The sequence below is a fragment of the Gymnoscopelus microlampas genome, assembly GCF_963454915.1.
Source record: "Gymnoscopelus microlampas genome assembly, contig: SCAFFOLD_26, whole genome shotgun sequence".
Classification (NCBI taxonomy): Eukaryota; Metazoa; Chordata; class Actinopteri; order Myctophiformes; family Myctophidae; genus Gymnoscopelus; species Gymnoscopelus microlampas.
Genome location: NW_028155725.1, coordinates 1,161,350 through 1,180,825, shown reverse-complemented (window position 1 = coordinate 1,180,825; position 19,476 = coordinate 1,161,350). Strand labels below are relative to the sequence as shown.

Here is a 19,476-nt window from a genome sequence, read left to right as displayed (position 1 = left end):
GTATCGTTATTATCATCATTATTGTTATGAGTATGATTGTGATAATCATCATTATCACACACACACACACACACACACACACACACACACACACACACACACACACACACACACACAGGCGGGATTTGTATCGTATCCATGCGTCATCACGTCAGAGCGTGATGTCAGAGCGTCAGAGCGTCAGCCCAGAGAGCGCGCATTCTGTGTTGCTTGCTGCTAACTGCTAACAAGACGGACGGACATTCGCACGGTAATAATGACTTTAATTCATATCACTCACACAACTTAAGAATTAAACTGAACTGTGGCCGCAGCGTCGGATATCTTATATGCATGCCCCAGTATTTACTGAAATTAAGTTTTTGCAAAGTATTTTAAGGTTCACTTGTTTGACATTTACAGCTGCGTGGATGATGCTAACGCTAGCATTGGCTAGCATAGCTGTTCGCATAGGTAGCTCGAATCACAGAATTTCTGTCTGTAGCACGGCACGGTGCGTGCTGTGAATGAGAACTTGTGTATTAAATTGGTTTAGTGGTGTAGACGTGAGTTGGCTCGTAACTTGTTGTGTGTTGTGATAGTTTTGTTTGTTTAATAGTTTAGTTCCCTGTACAAAGTATTGTAAACGGGGCCTATTTGGTGCTAGACTGTTATTTCCTGTCTAGTATCGGAAACGGAAATAGAATGTGTTCGTGCGTGTATGTGTATGTGAAAATGGGGCCGGATACAGTTCTTGATTACGCGGGCTTTAGACCGGATAGGACGCATTAAAAGTTGAATAGACACAAGGCTTTTCACCAACACAAATCACGTTGTTTGACGAGCTCGCAAATCGTCTCTTTTAGCCCCATATATGTAAGTGTTTCTCCTTTTTATATTAATACACTCATAGTGTTTATGGTTTAAACCATTGGTTCTCAAAGTGGGGTCCGGGGACCCCCAGGGGTACTTGAGGGTGTTCCAGGGGGTACCCAGCAAAATGTGTAAATATAGCATCAGAATAATTATTACTTTTTATACTTTGGCTATTCAAAAATAGCAGATATACAAGCTCATAGCGCGGCACCGAGTGCCGCACTATGAGCTTGTAGATCTGCTATTTTTGAAAAATCGTGTACATTTGTGCAAATCTTTGAATATATATATATATATATTTTTTTTTTTAAAGCAAACATTTGTAACTCAAATCTTTGCTTCTGGGGGTCCCTGGAACAAAATATTTTTAGATGGGGGTCCGCGGCCAAATACATATCATTTTGGGGGTCCTTGACATGAAAAAGTTTGAGAACCACTGGTTTAAACCTAATGGCATAATGTGGTGTTATAGCCTACAATGTCAAACTATCAGAGTGTGTAAGCTTGTAGATGGCTAGTTCTTACGTTTTGTTTTCTTTTAATAGCAGATTTACAGTGCTTTGTGAGGTTACTATTTGTCATGAAGTGTGTAGGACTTAAATTTAACAACTGCTTTTGGTAGTGACAAACGATTGAATGTTGAACAGAGTTTCAACACCAACCATTGACAGCCCATACATCCAAACAGAAAAGTCCTATCTTATTGTATTAAACAGCATTGTAGCTGTATGAAAGCTTAAATGGTCCTCTTTCTATCTGCAAAGTGTTTCGATAAAAAGAAAAAGAAAAAAATGAGCTACTTTCTGTCAAATGAATAGAATACAATAGAATAGACTTTGCTGTGCATGTGATTTTGTTTGGAAGTGTCCTGTGTACCACCTGTTTCTAAATTGCATATAATGCTGGAGGTAGCAGGTTGCAATTAGCAGCCAGGCTGATTGCTGCTGTGTTCATTGTGAAGTCACCCTTCACAAGTCACCCTTCACAATGATGACTTTAGATGTTTACAGATGGTATACTTTGAATGTCATAGAATCAATTCTATTTTTTTAATGGCAGATCTACAGTGTGCTAGTGAGTGTTGTGAGCTTGTAGATGCTTGCTAGGTATTTGGGGGGCGTGTTATAGAGACGTTTTATTAACCACAGACCTTATTTTATGCATTTAAGCAAAAAGGCCATGTTAAATCTCATAGGTGACATTTTCAAATGCTAGCCAACATGGCAAAATTTACTTTACCCAATGATATGCAACAGTTCAGTAATTCACTAAAATACATTTGCAAAATCATGTTAATTTGGTTTTCTGTCTGTTTAATCAATGTTAACCTAGCTTGTTCTAATCTCTCCCTCTTTCCAGGTCCACTTCTGGTGGGGAATGCACCTGATCCTGGGCCCATTTTGGCTGGTATGTATGTACACATTTAGATTTCAATGTACCCTTTGATCCTAGGTTTAGATTTTTCTTGCAGTGAAGTGAGAAGGGTCTATGGATTTTATCTGATTTGCACTGTTCATACTAGTGGTGACTGCATGGGGCAGCATCTGTGTGCCAATGGGCCGTGGTGCGACAGTCTGCAGTGCCGATGGCTCGCTACCTTGGGCAGACAAACCCCTCATCCTAAACCTAACCTCCCAGGTGGCAGAGCCTCACCTCTACCCCCTACCCTCAGCCTAAACCTAACTTCACGGGCAGCGGTCTTGAGTGGATCCTAACCCTGCATCACAGGCTCTCTAAGCGGACCCCGTCGGCACCGCAGGCTGTCGGTACAGCGGGTGGACCCCGACTGCACATGTCGCAGCCATCGTGTGCTAGTCTACAATTCACCCCAGTGGGACTGGTTTCACAAAGATTTTAAACTGGTCTGTATGAGGGGGTGTTTTGGAAGCATGGAAATGGTGATCACACTGGCCAGTTTGAATGCCTAAAAAAAAAACATTGTTACCTACTTGTGGTGTATTTGAATGTTTTCATTGCAACGTATGTCAGTCCATTTTTCCATGTTTACAGTGTTTTCCCGGGAGTGGTGATCTGAGGGACTTCTGCAGATTTTCGGGGTCTTAAATTCGGGGTCTGTTCCGTACCTGTCAGCCATAATGACTGAGCGTTACTCGGAGTACAGTAAGTCATCAAATCGGAGAAAAAAGGCGAGATCTGCAGTCAATTCACGTCTACAACCACATTCTGCAAATATTCACACCTCTATAGATGAACCGGCTGAATGTGCTGATCCTGTGGAAAGTGGTCATCAACTTCCTAATTTAGTTGAACAAGGTGCCGAGTGTGGTGATCAAGTTGAAAATGGGGATCACAGTGGTCAGGATTCAGAGGAAGTGGATTTTATGGACACTGAATGGACAGCAGAGGTTTATCCTGAGACAGTGGGGGACTTTGAAAATGGGGTTGAGAGCGATGATGATGAAATTCAACAGCCGACTCTAGCTACTAGCTTGATGAACTGGGCCGTGGAATATAGTATCACTCTGGTTGCATTGACTGCCTTGTTGTCAGTGTTGAGGCATCACCACCCATCCCTTCCTAAGGATGCTAAAACACTCCTCCGTACCAGCAGGAATTATGTGATCAAACAAGTTGCGGGTGGTACCTACTTTTACTTTGGGATTGTAAATGCTCTGTCATGTTTCTTGAACAAGACTTGGTCGAAAATTCCAGATCGGCACACAATCAAACTACAACTAAATTTTGATGGGCTCCCTCTTTTTAAGAGTTCGGGTATCCAGTTATGGCCAATTTTGGGGTTAGTGCAGGGATTTGGTGTAAACAAACCTTGCTTGATTGGCTTGTTTAGTGGAAGATCAAAACCACATCCTCTGCGAGAATACTTGAGAGATCTAGTGACAGAGATACAAATCGTAGCAGCCGGCTTTACATTTAAAGGAAAAACACTGTTCATAAAAATTGCATCAGTAATGTGTGATGCTCCTGCACGAGCATATATAAAAGCTATAAAATCTCATACTGGATATGCAGGCTGTGACAAGTGCACAATACATGGGCTTTATGTAGCTGGCAGAATGACTTTTCCAGACACCAAAAGCTCTGCTAGAACAGATGAAAGTTTCAGACTTCAATTGGATGAGGAACATCACAGAGGCATCTCCCCACTTACAGAGACTGGCATCGGAATGGTTTCTATGTTTCCCCATGATTATATGCATCTTGTCTGCCTCGGAGTCACAAGAAAGCTCTTAGAGCTGTGGGCAGGCAGCAAGGGCCGTCTTAGTTACCGCTTGCCATCCGTGAAAGTAAATCTGTTGTCAGAAAGACTTTTGTCTTTCAAAGTCACATGCCCAATGAATTTGCTCGAAAGCCCAGATCTGTTGAAGAGAGACATAGATGGAAGGCAACTGAATACAGACAATTTCTATTGTATACTGGGCCAGTTGCACTACTTGATGTCGTTAGCACACCAGTCTACAACAATTTCATGTTGTTATATGTTGCCATATCGCTATTGGCATGTCCAAAGCTGTGTGTGCTCTTCAGTGATTTTGCTCAAACTTTGCTTGTGTCTTTTGCAGAACACTTTGGACAGCTTTATGGCAGGGAAAATCTTGTGTACAATGTGCACGGCCTTACACATCTCAGCGATGATGTAAAAGAGCATGGGGAATGTTTGGACAACATATCCGGGTTTCCCTTTGAGAATTATCTTGGTCAAATAAAGAAAATGGTCCGCAGCCCCCAGTTCCCAGTTGCGCAAGTTGTGAGGCGAATGTCAGAGTCTGACAATGCAGTTTGTTACTCAGATAAAAATGAAAGCAAATTCAGAAAGCCACACAGTGAGGGTCCGCTGCCATCGCACATCACATGTGCAGCCATGCAGTACAAAGAAATTAGTCTTCCACAATTTTGTGTCAAGGTATTCACGGGTGATAACTGCATATGTTCTAACGGTACAGTTGGCATCGTCCGGAATATCTTTGTGGTTGATGAGGATCCATATTTGGTGTATAATGAGTTTACCCATTGTTCAAGCTTCTTTGACTACCCGATAAATTCATGCCAACTGGGAGTGTTCCTTCTTGCAGACCTGTCTCAGGAACTCAAATGCATTAGGATGGATGAGACTGTGACAAAGTATGTACTCCTTCCATTCCGAAACAAATTTGTGGGCATGCCATTTCTCCATTTGTCATAAAAGATTAATTTGAGCACGTCTTCAATCCTTTTGGGCCATATGAAATCTGTTTGAATTGTTTCCAAATGTTTTTATTTTTTCCAAATTGAGCCTTTTCCATTTTAATTGTAATTTTTTGTGTTTTTGAGACTGACATGTTTTTCAAAGTGATAGATTTGCCTCTGGTCAATCACATGTAATGTATTAATTATTATTTTACGACACCTTTGATTATTTACTTGGCACTGAGAAAAATATTTCATTCAAGTGCCAGCATAGTCTGGCTGCCAATGACTACAGCTGGTGAGACTAATTCACAGAGACACTGAGCCAACATGGTACAGCTGCCATGAACTAATGCAGATGCCTGGACGATGAATACACTGGATTATATGTAACACGCGTGGAGCTGTTAGAAAGCGAAGAGGCACCTAACCTTTTTCCTGGATATTGCTAGGTGGACAATGCTAGTTGCTAGCTACAAGCCCACAGTGAACGTTTTTTTCCATAACAAGATATCAGACCTTATTATCATCACTGAAAATGAGAGTCTTTCATATCCTTTGAACTGCAGAATCAGAACCTGGACCAAGCTTGAAGTGTTCCAAGCCGAAAGCCACGCAACAGAACTGAGTGGAGCGAGTGTCCCATATCTCGGCTTGAACGCCCACGCCAAGCAGCGGGAGGTTAACAAGAAGACAACTAACTGTGAGTTACCCGTCATGAAGAGTCAGGTGAAATGGCAGGACACATAGGTAATGTTTCAAAAGGTTTAATCCGACACAGCAGTATAAAACGGATGTTTCAGCCTTCTGCTTCAATGTTAAAGCCTTAAAGCTGCAGTAGGCTATTTTTAGGATTTTATGTGTTACAATAAGTGTTAAATGGCTCTATATTCTCGTAGAGACTCAAGGGTGTCTGCGTTGCATTCAGGGTGAAGACAATATATTGTCCTTTATAGGTATCATGATCTGACCTTTAGTTTCCCAGAAAATGTCAATGTCAGGGCTGTGGAAATTTTGGCTGATACCGATAACCAATATTAACAATGCAGCACCAATGCTAAAATGACTGACCTCGGCTAGGGGTGTCACGATTCTCCAAATTCAATTTGACTTTACATTTTAAGGTCACTGCGATTATCGATTATTTACTGTATTCGTGTTTTTTTGGAATATATATAGAAGTGTTTGTTTGGATTTCGCCTTCGTGTAAGTGGGGTGGAAAGGCAGAAATAACACTGGTCTGGGAGAATCGCGATCCTGTTTTTAAGTACAACGTTCGAAATCGAATGCTCCTTTCGAACGAATTTCGATTGAGAATCTAAATCGTGACACCCCCCAGCATGGGCTGATACAATATGGTTGTCGATATATCCCTAGTTCCCAGTATATACAATAATACTGTCAAAATGTGTTTTCTGTAAACGTTAAATTTCTGTATTTTTTATCCCTTTCAATTTGAAGATAATATTCCACAATGTGGTACATTGTGGAATTCCTGGACGGAGGTTGTTCCAGCCTCATGGGTGCAAGATGGAAAAAGCTTTTGGCCTCCCTACGATTCCAGGGACAGATGCAACCGGGCCATAGTGAGAGAAGACCCTCCAGAGGAATCTTGGACAACTTACAGGGTCAGGATCAGGGCGTCAAAAGGTATGCTTTAATTATAATTTCATGGTTGGCAACCACAAATCACATTCAATTTATGGGTAACCATAAACAGAGAAAAGTATTGATTTCAGCGTTTAGTAAATTAAATGTTAACTTTTATTTTCAGATACATATAACGAGGCACGGCTGCTGCTCCCAAGGGCCCTGCTTACTTCGGATCTCACTGACGATGAGCACGACGATCGCCCAGCCCATAAAAAAAGGAAGCGAAGGTAATCTAACTTTGTCAGAATCCATATTTTGTTTGGATATTGTTTATTGCAAGCACAACCGAATGAGTGGGAGAAGTAGAACAGATCCTTTTTTCAGCAGGGAATACATTTGCAGGAACACCGCACTTTGAAAAAAAGACAACTTCCGGGAAAATTCACACGGCGGAAGCCCCACCTCTCTAGCCACTCTCTGCCTTAGGTCGTGACCAGGCTTTTCTCTTTGCAGATGAGTAAGCCAGGCTACGTGAGGTTAAGTAGAGGATGGGTCAAATGCAGAGGATGATTTTCCCTGTGGGGATAAATAACGGATAACTTAACTTAGAATTTGTGCACTTCTGTGTATTGGATAAAACATTTCTGAAGTAGAGACTTGTCTTAGTACTGCTTGCTTGTATAGCTAGTAATGAAAACACAATTTTTGTTAATAGAGCTGCAAGCAGACTCCTTGACTCGAGTAGTGAAGAAGAGCAACCCAGCAGTCATGAGCAACCCAGAGGGAGAGCTACCAGAGGTCAATCTCCTTTGGCACCTGCACCAGTCATTGCTGCTCCAGTCGCCATCAGACAAGCCATCCCTGCGCAACCCAGAAGTCATGAGAAACCCAGAGGGAGAGCTACCAGAGGTCAATCTCCTTTTGCACTTGCACCAGTCATTGCTGCTCCAGTCGCCATCAGACAAGCCATCCCTGCTCCGGCTGCCACCGTGACCAGACCCTTCCATCTGTCTGACATTTCTCCAGGTTTCCGCAGACCTAACCCGGGGATGACTGTGCCTAGCCGTCCTAACCCGGGGATGACAACTCCTCGCCGTCCTAACCTGGGGATGACTACGCCTAGCCGTCCTAACTCTGCCATGCCAGCCGCTAGCCATCACAGGCCCCCGCCCGTGTGTGATTGTAAGTGTCTGACAGCAATTATGACCATTATTTCTGTCTGTGACCAAATACCTCCAGCCTTAACTTTGTGTTTAGTGCTTTGTAGGCTTTTTTATTGTAGTGATGTCACTGTGTTTCCACATCTCAGATATTAACTTGATAAGTGTGTCGTGTTGTATTTTACAGCAGTTCTACGTGAGGTTTTAACGTCCCTTGAGATTCTAAAGCAAAACCAGCAAACGATTTTGCTACATTTACAACGGTCTTCTAATCAGCCAACCGTGGTGCCAGAGGTTTTTGGCATTCCTTTGAAATCACTGGATGATCTGAGGACCCTTGAGGAGAGCATTGCTACACAGGAAAACAAAGAAAGACTGGTAGGCGAAATTGTCGCACAATGTCACTTCTTTTTTTTTTTTTACTATCTTTCTATCTTTCCACTGATCTTGTTTGTGATATTCATGGCCAGGATTTTGAGGCATAGTGGGCGATAAACTACAGTGAAAAGTACAATTGTATTTTATACTTTATATAATTACCTTTTATAGATTGATTTTCACTTTGGGCCTTTTTAGCCTGATCAGTGTAAAAAAAAAAGAAAAAAACGGCAGTGACATTTGCAATAGTGACATTTGCGATGAACAATTTTGTCTTTCAGATCACGTTTCTTGGGCTGGCTGGCGGTTTGACCGTAATGGAAACCGTGTGGAGAATCATGGCAAAACTATTGACCAATGACCTGGCCAAGACTATGAACTGGAGAGGGGTCAATGGGAAGTCTGGCTTTGAGCCACTTGCCATCAAGGATGTTCTCCTGAGTAAGTTGTTTTAGTATATAATATAGTAATATAGTTTATTAATTTTCTAAAGCATTTGCTTTCTTAATAATATAATAATAATAAACTATTTGTATAGCACCTTTCATGACATGAAAATGCAGCGCAAAGTGCTTTACAGAGCAGAAAAAGAAAAACATGAAAACATTAAAAACATTTAAAACCTCAGCATGAAAACGACCAAAAAAAGGCGTATGTGTAATGGGAGTTTATTCCAAGCCGGTCCGTATAAGCAGAATGCTGTTTCACCATATTTTTTATGTCATTGTAGGCACATTGAGCAGGGCAGCACTAGAAGACCTGAGGGTGCGGTTTGGAACAAATCTAGACAGACAGTCATAGAGATACGAAGGTGCTAGACCATTGAGAGCTTTATAAACAAGTAAAATAATTTTAAAATCAATCCTAAAAACAACTCTGAGCCAGTGTAGTGAAGCTAAGAATGGAGTAATGTGTTCTCTCATCTTAGTTGTAGTTAAAAAGAGAAGACAAATGCGTGGATCAGCGTTTTTGCATCTTTCAGCGACAGATAGTCTCTCATTTGCGCAATATTTCTAAGGTGGAAGAAGGCAATCTTGGTGACATGATTAATGTGTCTATTAATATTCAATTCAGAATCAATTATCACCCCAAGGTTCTTGACTGAGGTGTTACTTTCTTCAGCCAGGTTACCGAGTCTACTTATTATTGATTCTCTCTGCTCACTAGAACCGATTATAAGAACCTCTGTCTTATTCTCATTTAGTTTGAGAAAGTTCTCACTCATCCAGCATGGGAGTTACGGTGCCAACAGGAAACGTATCCGATGCAGTGCATCATGGAAGCGTCAGATGTTTTGATCTGCGACGGTCACAAATTGACTTCATCCCTGGCTGCACACAAACGCTCGCAGCGATAACAATTGCCATAACCTGCCTATTCTTTGGTGTGTGTGTTCTTTAAGGAGCTGTGCGGCGCAATCCAAGCACCGCAAATGCATCGGATGGCGAAATCGAGGCGTATGTCAAAAGGTGGCTGCAGCTTGCATCAGACCGAAACGGTGGAAGGAGTCGCCGGGCCGCGAGACAAGCCGAGAGACAAGCCGAGAGACGCTAATTAAGTAAGTCGTGTTCCAAAAGTGCTTGTCTGAAGTGCCCGTCTGTCTATGTGACGGTCTGTCAATCTGACTATGTATCTGTCGGACCGTCTAAAGCTGATACACTAAAAGATAATTCCCCTGATTTTATTGGACAGAGTCTGTCCTAGTCTACACTAGTCCACAGTAGTTGTGGGCAGTTGGGCACGATATTGGCTTATTCATGACGATACGATTCCATCATTTAAAATCGATATAGTAACTATTTAGCAAAGAAATGAAATCTGTGAGTCTGTGTGTATAGACCAAATTCAAATAACTGACGAGTTGTACCTGTCTTATTTCACAGGACACTATTGGAGGGGGGTTCGTGCCACACAGGCATTCGTTGGTGAAACAGCTGCAACAGCAAGGAGGAGCATGGAGGATATTGGAGCCCTCAACTGAACTTTTTTTTTTTTTGAAGCTGTCTTCATTTGAGACAATATGACCTTTATTTGTCTAAGCTTAAATCCGGGGTTTAAAGTGATGTTTGATGCGGTACAGCTCCCAGACCTTCCCCGCTCTCCCGGATCTTGCACTTTGACTGACGAGAAAGGAAAAGCCAGACGAGGAGGCTGTGTTGAAGGACTTGCAAAGTCGACTGTGTTGAAGGACTTGCAAAGTCGACTGTGGTACAATTCACTTTGTAATTGTTCGCTTTAAAGGACAACTTTAGTTTTTTACAACCAAGGTTTATGTTTTAGATTGTAATTAAAGTAAATAAAAGATGAGTGTTAAAAATTTTAAATGTACTGCTTTCTATAGTTTGAGCAATTTTCGCAGTCTTTTTTTACAGTGGGCGGGGGCATTCTGTCCGGTGGCTAAATATGTATTTTTTTACATAATAACCTGCTGTTTTCTTTATTATTATTTACAGTAGCTCTTCTAGCCCCCAATAACTCACATCTGGCCATCAAAGACCACAGGACCTTTTTTATTGTGTAAAAAAATGCATATTTAGCCACCGGACAGAATGCCCCCGCCCACTGTAAAAAATATCATGAAAATTGCTAAAACTATAAAAAACAGTAAATGAAATAAAATAACACGCATCTTTTATTTACTTTAATTACAAGCTAAAATATAAACCTTGGTTGTAAAAAACCGAAGTTGTCCTTTAGTTTAAGTGTTTCTGTAAGAATGTTAACATGCCAACATGCTACAAAGCCTGGGTAGTATTCATGTTTTCGGGTTGGAACTGAGTTTCTTGTTAAATGTTACACATTTGTTTGGTTATGTGACATGATGTGTTTTGGCAGGCATTAATAACGTTACAGTATCTGTATAGTAACAGCATGAATGTCAATGCTGTGAAAGCCTCGTTTTGGCAGGCGTTAACCTTTTAAGACCTGGTGCCGCGTGGAAAAAGTTTGAAAGTTTATTTGTAATAAACTGATACAAATGTTATAGTTGAGTGTCACTTGTTTTATTGATGTTTGAGCTTCACTTCAATATTTGCCTATGGCTGAGCTTGGAACAAGCTTATCCATAGGCAGATATTGGAGTAGCTCTGGCTTACATATGGGCTAGTTATGGCAAAAATTGCACGGCCCAGTTATGGCAATATTATTGGGGTGATTCCGGCCCAATACTGGCAATGCTGGTTCAGTTTCGGCAGCCGGACTCGGCCCAGTGTACTCGGGCCGATTCTGGGGCGTCATTCCAAACAGATCTGGCCCAAGTCCGGCAACCGGACCCGGGCCGAGTGATTTCTTCCGGCCTGCCGGATCTGTGCCGGAATTGGGCCAAACAATTTTGGCTACCTGGGTGTGTATTTGGCCACGGAACCCCATCTGAAAAGATTTTGTGCCAAGGACCCTATACAAGTGTTATGTCAAGGTTTTTCTTTTTTGGGGCGGTGTAGCCGCCCCCTATAAGTGAGTTTTGGACACAAACCAAAAGATTTGTATAGCCCCTAACCCTTCCATTGTTAATGCAAATCGATACTTTTGCAGCCAAACATAGCCCTCAAGGACCCCTGAAACCTGTAATTTCCCCCTGTATCTAACCCATTATAATTATTTGACGCATTAGTCCCACCTCCGAGCCAGGAGGTGAAGATTAGATGCGAGTCCGGAGGAAGCAAGCAGGTTAGACTGACGACCACATTCCAATTCCTCACACTCCTGCTCGCTCGCTCCTCCATGTCATGTCATGCTATATTTCTCATATATGAGCTGTTTGACATGCAAGCCCTCACCATGCACAACAAACAGCATGATTGTATAAATTAAATATCAACTCATTATTTAATGTGTTCACTGGTATTCATGATATTGTTGTGAAACCTTGTATCTCCATAATTCAACTTTTTGTTTTTTCGTAAATGAATGCCCTATTTCATCGTTACAAAAGAAATGAAAATAACCGATCTACAAGCTCACCACGTCTTGCATTGCGACATGTTGTGAGCATGTAGATCAGCAATTTTCAAATGGTTGATGTATGCATGGTTAAACTGATTTGTCCCTCTTGCTTGTAATTTCTTAATACATTTTGCTAGGAATGCTCTGGAACCCCCTCAAGGACCCATGGGGGTCCCCGGAACTCCATTTTGAGAACTACTGCTTAAAGTTAGTTTTTTATGTTTGCTAAAATGTATGTTTTTAACTGAATGTAGGCCACCGCAAAAACAGAGGGAGGCGCTCACGAGTGAGGAGGAATCGGAAGCTTGCGATGATGACGAAGTACCACCTACACCTCCCCGTGCACTGTCCAGGAAAGTGAGCCGCCCGCCCGCCCCCAAAAGACACAGGAGCCGCAGTCCGAGTCCGAGCAGCAGTCCGAGCAGCAGCCCTGGTGTATCTCCCTCTTCTCAGACAAGTATGTAAAGTATGGAATTAGATTTTATTATTTTTTATAAAATATACAGAGAATTTAACATCTTGAAATGTTACATTATGTTTAGGAACCCCGAGTCCCAGAAGAACCCCCAGTCCTGTTGGATTCCAGAGTGTGGACACCCCAGTTGGAAGACCAAGAGCAAGCCGCCCAACTGCAAACCTGATCAGCCGCCCCACTGAACCCACAAACGTGAGCACCCCAATAAACTCCCATTACACCTAAGGCAGGCAGCCTCTGTGAATAGCTTTAAAGCACAGCTGAAGACCTATTTCTTCACTCTAGCTTTTGGTTGATTTTTAAATGCTGTTTTATGCTTTTGCTTTTCTTTTTTTGCTTTATCGTTAAATTAGTTTTACTTTACTGTAATTGTAAGCACCTTGAGCTGCATGTCATGTCATGAAAGGTGCTTTACAAATAAAGTTTATTATTATCAACTGTGACACAGCGCCGCCCCACTGGGACCCAGATGAGCCACCGCACTGGAACTCCTATGAGTCAACCCACAGCTAGCACCCCAATGAGCCAACCCACTGGAACCCTGAGTCAACCCATAGCCGCAACCCCAATAAGACGACCCACAGCTGGAACCCCTAGTCAACCCACAGCCGGACCCCCAATAAGACGACCCACAGCTGGAACCCCTAGTCAACCCACAGCCGGACCCCCAATAAGACGACCCACAGCTGGAACCCCTAGTCAACCCACAGCCGGACCCCCAATAAGACGACCCACAGCTGGAACCCCAATGAGCAGCCAGAGTCCAGCACCAGGCATGGGAGAACACATGTTCACCCAGCTCGTGAAACTCCTAGAGCAAGTAAAGAGCACTCAGAAGGTCCATGGGCAGATGCTGAACATGCTGATGAAGGAGAAAGAATCTCTGCCAGCGCTCGAGCTGCCTGAAGGAGCTGTGTTCCCGCTGGACACGGTGGCAGATCTCGATTCCATGAACTTAAAGCTGGGTGACCCTGACTTTAAGTCTGCAGTTGTAAGTTCTAATCTATTATTCACTTCAAAATGTACTTGTATTTTCTAATCACATTGGTAGTCTGTTAACCTGCCCTTTGAGTGCATGCACACAACGGGCATTGACATCTTAGCTGTTCACTTAATACACAATTTCCTTCCTGTGACTTTTATCATACTCAGATTGCCATGGTTGCAGACATTGGGGGGACTTCCGTGGACCGTTGTGTCAGGAGGATGATGGGGTTCCTCCTGACCAATAAGCTGGCACTCGAGTATAACCTTTGCGGGCGCAATGGCAAGAAGGAGTTCCGAGGACTGGGAATTTTTGACGTTCTATATGGTAAATTAGATTTTGTGCTATTTCCATAACATATTATGGTGCCACCTGAACTTTGTTGTTCTACATGAAAACTAAATTGCCACCATAGCTCAAGACATTTAAAATTATTGTTCCGTTTTCTTTTTCTGTTCAGCAAAGAATCCTCAATAATGCATCAGAACATCTTAACCACCTTAGCTGTCAGGTTCTATACATAATCCTGCATTTTTCCTGTAGCACTTGGCCGTGTGAATAGCTTGGAGTACAACTCATGAACTGTTCTCAGATTTGACTCGGTTGTTTTTAAAAGGCATACACATTTCTCAGCGATATAAAACTTTTGAAAAGGTGTCATAATGTAAAAATCAAGCCAGCATTACCAAGTTGGCTTCTTGTCATTTATTTTTAGGGGCAATAAAGAAGAACGCCGCCACGCAGCATATAAACCAGAAGGATGCAGAGGTGGCGGTGTCCAAATGGTTCACCGGAGCTCGGGACCGTGGTGGAAACCGGACCCTACGAGCTCGGAGATCCCTCGAAAACTCAGTGAACACACAGGACAACTCAGTGAACACACAGGACAATGAGGCCCAATAGGCCACACACACACACACACACACACACACACACACACACACACACACACACACACACACACACACACACACACACACACACACACGTTTACAGAAGTCAAACAAGAAAATTCCTTATGTTGTAATTGCTGTGAACCTCTCCTCTCCTCCTTCGCACAGTCATTTCTTGGTTTCACTCCTCCAGATGTTAAAGGCTCCAAGACCAGTCTATAATTATATTCCACAACACACACACACACACACACACACACACACACACACACACACACACACACACACACACACACACACACACACACACAGTTTGTGGTGTGTTTCTCATTCAGGATTTGTTGGCTGAAATAGCCCTCTGCTGGAATATTTAACTACCTCATGAGAAGAACCCTCCTTTTGTTGAAGTTGTTAAGAGATATTGGTTCCTCATTAGTTTGTGTCCAGAACATTTAAGTTGATTGTTATTAAGAGTTTGCACTGTTATTTCTCAATTGTTATTAAGAGTTTGCACTGTGATTACACTGATTGTTTACACGAGTTCTATTTTGATAATTTACGAGAGTTAGGGATTGTTTACCTTTGAAAGTTTAAGATGCACATTAGCCGAAAACTATTGTCTACACTTTATTTTCATTTATATATATATTTTATTAGTTTTTGTTTTATTTTTACAATTTCTGAAAGCTTTTGCACTTTATTTTCATTTATACATTTTATATTTTAGTTTTAAAAATACCGAAGCATTTTGTATTTGTTTTTTTGTTTTTACAATTAAAAACCAGTAGGCCTCAAAAGATATATTGTCTGATATTGTTTTTTCACCCTGGTAAAACTTAAATTTGCTAAAAATAAATAAATTACATCTTAAGTTGTGTTTGCAGTAGTTAAACATGGTTCTTGTCAATATACTGCTAAATTCTCCTATTTTAATCCCTTCAGGACCAACTTGAAACCCATGTTGGCAAAGGCCCCGGATGTTACCCACTTGGGCTGCTAGAAGTGGGATCTACATGGGTCTCAATTCAGATCCCACTTCAAGCCCATATGGGCAAACACAGGTGATGCCTAGATGGGTGTGATATACAATTGGCCATTTGCACCCCACCTAAGACCCAGTCAGGACCAACTTAAGCCCATATGGGCTAACACAGGTGAGGCTTACATGGGTTTGACATAGAATTGCCTATTTGGACCACACCTAAGACCCAGTTAGAAACCCAGGTAAGCCCATATGGGCTAACACAGGTGGGTGCTTTGTGGAACCCGAGTACAAAACAACTTGTAGCCCTAAATGGGCCAACACAAGTGTGGCCTATATGGGTCACATGTAATTCGCCCAGCTGGAACCCACCTGCGGCCTATTCAGATCCCAGTTCAAGCCCATATAGGCAAACACAGGTGGCGCCCACATGGTTCCGACATAAATTTGCCCATTTGGACCCCACCTCAGACCCAGTTAGAAACCCACTTAAGCCCATATGGGCTAACACATGTGGGTGCTTGGTGGAACCCAGGAGCAAAACCAGATGGAGCCCTAAATGGGCCAACACAAGTGTGGCCTACATGGGTTGCATGTCATTTGCCCAGCTGGAACCCACTTAACACTTCCGTGACTAAGCAATCAATGGGACCGATTTTGAGAATTGAAAGTGGCTTAACTTCTCTCAGGAATCTCTGAGAAAGTTCCCCTTTCATGACTTTTCCTAAATATATGTTTCAAACCATCTCCGTTTTTTTTTATTTTTTAAACTCATTATAAATATGAAATACATACCATGTATCCCATCCCAGCCGTTTTATTTTGGCTAAATTGATCGCTCTCCCCCTCCCTAGAGCACTTTACACCTCGAGACCCCCCACAGAGCGGCCCGTAGACAGCAGACTTGCTGCTGCGCAACTATTCTATGTTGCCATGTCTGCTTATTATAAGCGACTTTGGGCGTCTTTCTATTATTATTATTATTATTATTATAATGATATATATAATTACATTATAATGGTAATACTTTTCTACTCCACTACAACTCAGAGGCAAATCTTGCACTTTTACTCCACTACAATTATTTGAAAACTTTAGTTAGGCTACTAGTTACTTTGCAGATATAAATATCTTTTCATACTTGTTTAGATTAGAGCTTCATGCATGTCCTTTAGTAGATAATTTTTATTAGGTCAATATTTATATAGAAAGGTCTAACCAGGGACTGGGGTTGCAAATTTGCCTCGGATATAAACCCCATTTACAATGCAATGGTTTCATGCCTCACTGTTTTCTTAGGGCACAATGCATGCAGTAACATTTTCATAGACCTGAGTGCTTATTTTTCTCGCAAAATTTGGCAACCCTTTCACTGCAGTGTTTGCTACTGGATCGCGCTGTTTTAAAATGCTGTGCCAACAGATGTGATCTACAAGCATATGGCTCGGCAGGCAGCGATTGTTTCATGTTTTAGGATCAGATATTTAGCGCAGGAATGAGCACATTTGTGGAACATATAGCGATGTGTTCACTTGTTACGCTGACAAGGAGATGAGAGGAACAGGAGAGGAGACGCTTTCTCATCAGCGTGAACAGCTGATAGAATGAGAGCTTTACGCTCAGACAATAATGTGAATATTATATAATATAATATTGGTTTGTCAAGAGATATCCATGTGTTTTGCACAATGGAGATCACGTAATCTAACCCTAACCCTAACCCTGGAGTCACGTAATTAGACAGTGGCTTCAGTGGTTCATATAGGCTCCATGTTTCACTGAAGACTTTAATGTGTGACGCTACAGATCGCGCTGTTTTATACGCTTTTTTTTAAAGAAAAATTTTACATACAGAATCTGCAGTTACCATTACAAGTTAGCCTAATTTTATAATGTTTGTGTCTGCCTACAACAACAACATTATGTGGGCTCACTGACTGCGCAGAGTGCAATTGAGATGTTAATGGCTATTTAGAAGACAATGGAACCCCCCACTGTGTGGGTGAGAAGGTGTCAGCTAGTCTGGAGCACAGAGGTGAGACAGTAACGAATAGGAGAGCTTGATTTCTTGTTCAAAATGACCGTTTTGCAGGCTGTGTGTTGGATAATGTAACCTCAGTCATGCCAGTGTTAAGGCCCATTCAGATCCCAGTTCAAGCCCATATAGGCAAACACAGGTGGCGCCCACATGGTTCCGACATAAATTTGCCCATTTGGACCCCACCTCAGACCCAGTTAGAAACCCACTTAAGCCCATATGGGCTAACACATGTGGGTGCTTGGTGGAACCCAGGAGCAAAACCAGATGGAGCCCTAAATGGGCCAACACAAGTGTGGCCTACATGGGTTGCATGTAATTTGCCCAGCTGGAACCCACTTAAGGCCCATTCAAATCCCAGTTCAAGCCCATATAGGCAAACACAAGTGGCACCCACATGGTTCCGACATAAATTTGCCCATTTGGACCCCACCTCAGACCCAGTTAGAAACCCACTTAAGCCCATATGGGCTAACACATGTGGGTGCTTGGTGGAACCCAGGAGCAAAACCAGATGTAACCCATGCCCATCTGCCCATGTTAAAACCCACATGGGGCCCAGATGGACATGTTGGCTGGGTATAGTCATACACTAGAGACAGAAGATTCAAGTGTTAGAATTCAGTATTCAACTCAATTTTAGGATTCCATAACTCCAAATAACCAGATTATCGTTAATAATCTTTATTCTGTACTATCTAAGTTTTTTTTGTTATCAATTGTTTTTATTGTCAAATTGACAATACAATTATATTCACATGAATACATTTTTCAACAAAAACAAGATACAAACAACTTAAAACAAAATAATAATAAAAATAAACCGACCCACCCCTCCCCGGACCAACAATTTCTCGAAATGTAAGTGCCAAACACCATGCCTATACCTGTGCAAGGTCAAAACACTGTGTACAACACTTAAACCAAATCTTTAAGCTTATCTGCAACATTAGACCACATATCAATGTTCCTCTCACTTGCTCCATGTAACCTCGCCGTTGACAGTTCTAAATAAACAATATCCAAAAACGTTAAAACCCATTGGCGAAATGTTAGTGTATGAGGAGGTTTCCACCTTGTAGCTACCTTTTTCTTTGCAGCTGTTAAGCCGGCGAAGAAGATGCGCTTGTATGTGCAGTTCAGGTGTAGCAGGGACACATCATTTAAGATAAATACAGATGGAGAAGGTGTAATATCAGCTCCCAAAAGTAATGACAATTTAGCAGCAACCACAACCCAAAAAGAGGAAACCATTGGACATTCTCAAACCATGTGAAAAAAAGGTACCAATAACATTTGGAGTACAAAATGTGCAGTTGGGGCCATTTATAAACCTCATAGCACATAATCTACGGGAAGTCAAATATGTACGGTGAACAAAATTTAAATGAATCTGTTGATGATCTGGATTCCTAGAAGACAGCAATATATTAGACCAAACTGAGTCCCAATCAAAATCAGGATCCAAATTCCCTATATCGTTCCTCCACAAAGTATCCACAGCTAGGGACCCATAATTAGATTCTAATAAAAATGCATACAATACGGAAACGAGGCCTCTTGATCTACTAACGTCACAGATGAGTCTATGTAAAGGGTGCATTGTAAGGGAAATCTGCCACGGAACTCCATAAGTCCTCATGGTTGTTCTCAGTTGTAAATAAAAGAAAAATGAGTTCCCTGGCAAATTAAATGAGTCACATAAATTCTGAAACGAACACAAACCATTCTCATCAAATAGATCACCCAACGTATGAATCCCCTTTGAACTCCATCTAGGAAAGCGAATGGGACGTCCCTCCAGCAAAAGTCCTTGATTATTAAACACTGGGGAAAATAGATTCCATTTCAAGTCAATCCTGCACGTTTTTTCTGCTGCCCTCCACACTGCCACCAGCTGAGATATTATTGGCCCAAAGCGAACTTTGCATTGATTAGTAGTTATATTTGAATAGATAAGATCTCTCAACCCAATAGGATGTACTAAACTCTCCTCAAGCTCTCGCCATGAAACAGTAGTTGCCGAGTC

At 41.9% G+C, this 19,476-nt stretch overlaps 1 protein-coding gene and 1 long non-coding RNA gene across 2 annotated transcripts; both read left to right on the top strand.

The window, feature by feature from the left end:
• Positions 1-211: 211 nt before the first annotated feature.
• On the top strand, positions 212-3,618 carry LOC311041306. The gene is made up of 3 exons (XR_014600393.1): positions 212-250; positions 2,215-2,262; positions 2,866-3,618. It is a non-coding gene; the product is annotated as an uncharacterized lncRNA (long non-coding RNA).
• Positions 3,619-4,936: 1,318 nt separating this feature from the next.
• Positions 4,937-10,875, top strand: LOC311041312 (uncharacterized protein; the record flags this gene model as incomplete). The annotated part of the gene is made up of 9 exons (XM_084086214.1): positions 4,937-4,956; positions 5,571-5,704; positions 6,463-6,651; positions 6,776-6,881; positions 7,310-7,776; positions 7,942-8,132; positions 8,414-8,573; positions 9,535-9,690; positions 10,016-10,875. 8 exons carry the CDS (start codon positions 4,937-4,939, stop codon positions 9,684-9,686), a joined length of 1,419 nt encoding a protein of 472 aa, XP_083942340.1. The 3' UTR covers positions 9,687-9,690; positions 10,016-10,875.
• Between the last annotated feature and the right edge of the window lie 8,601 nt (positions 10,876-19,476).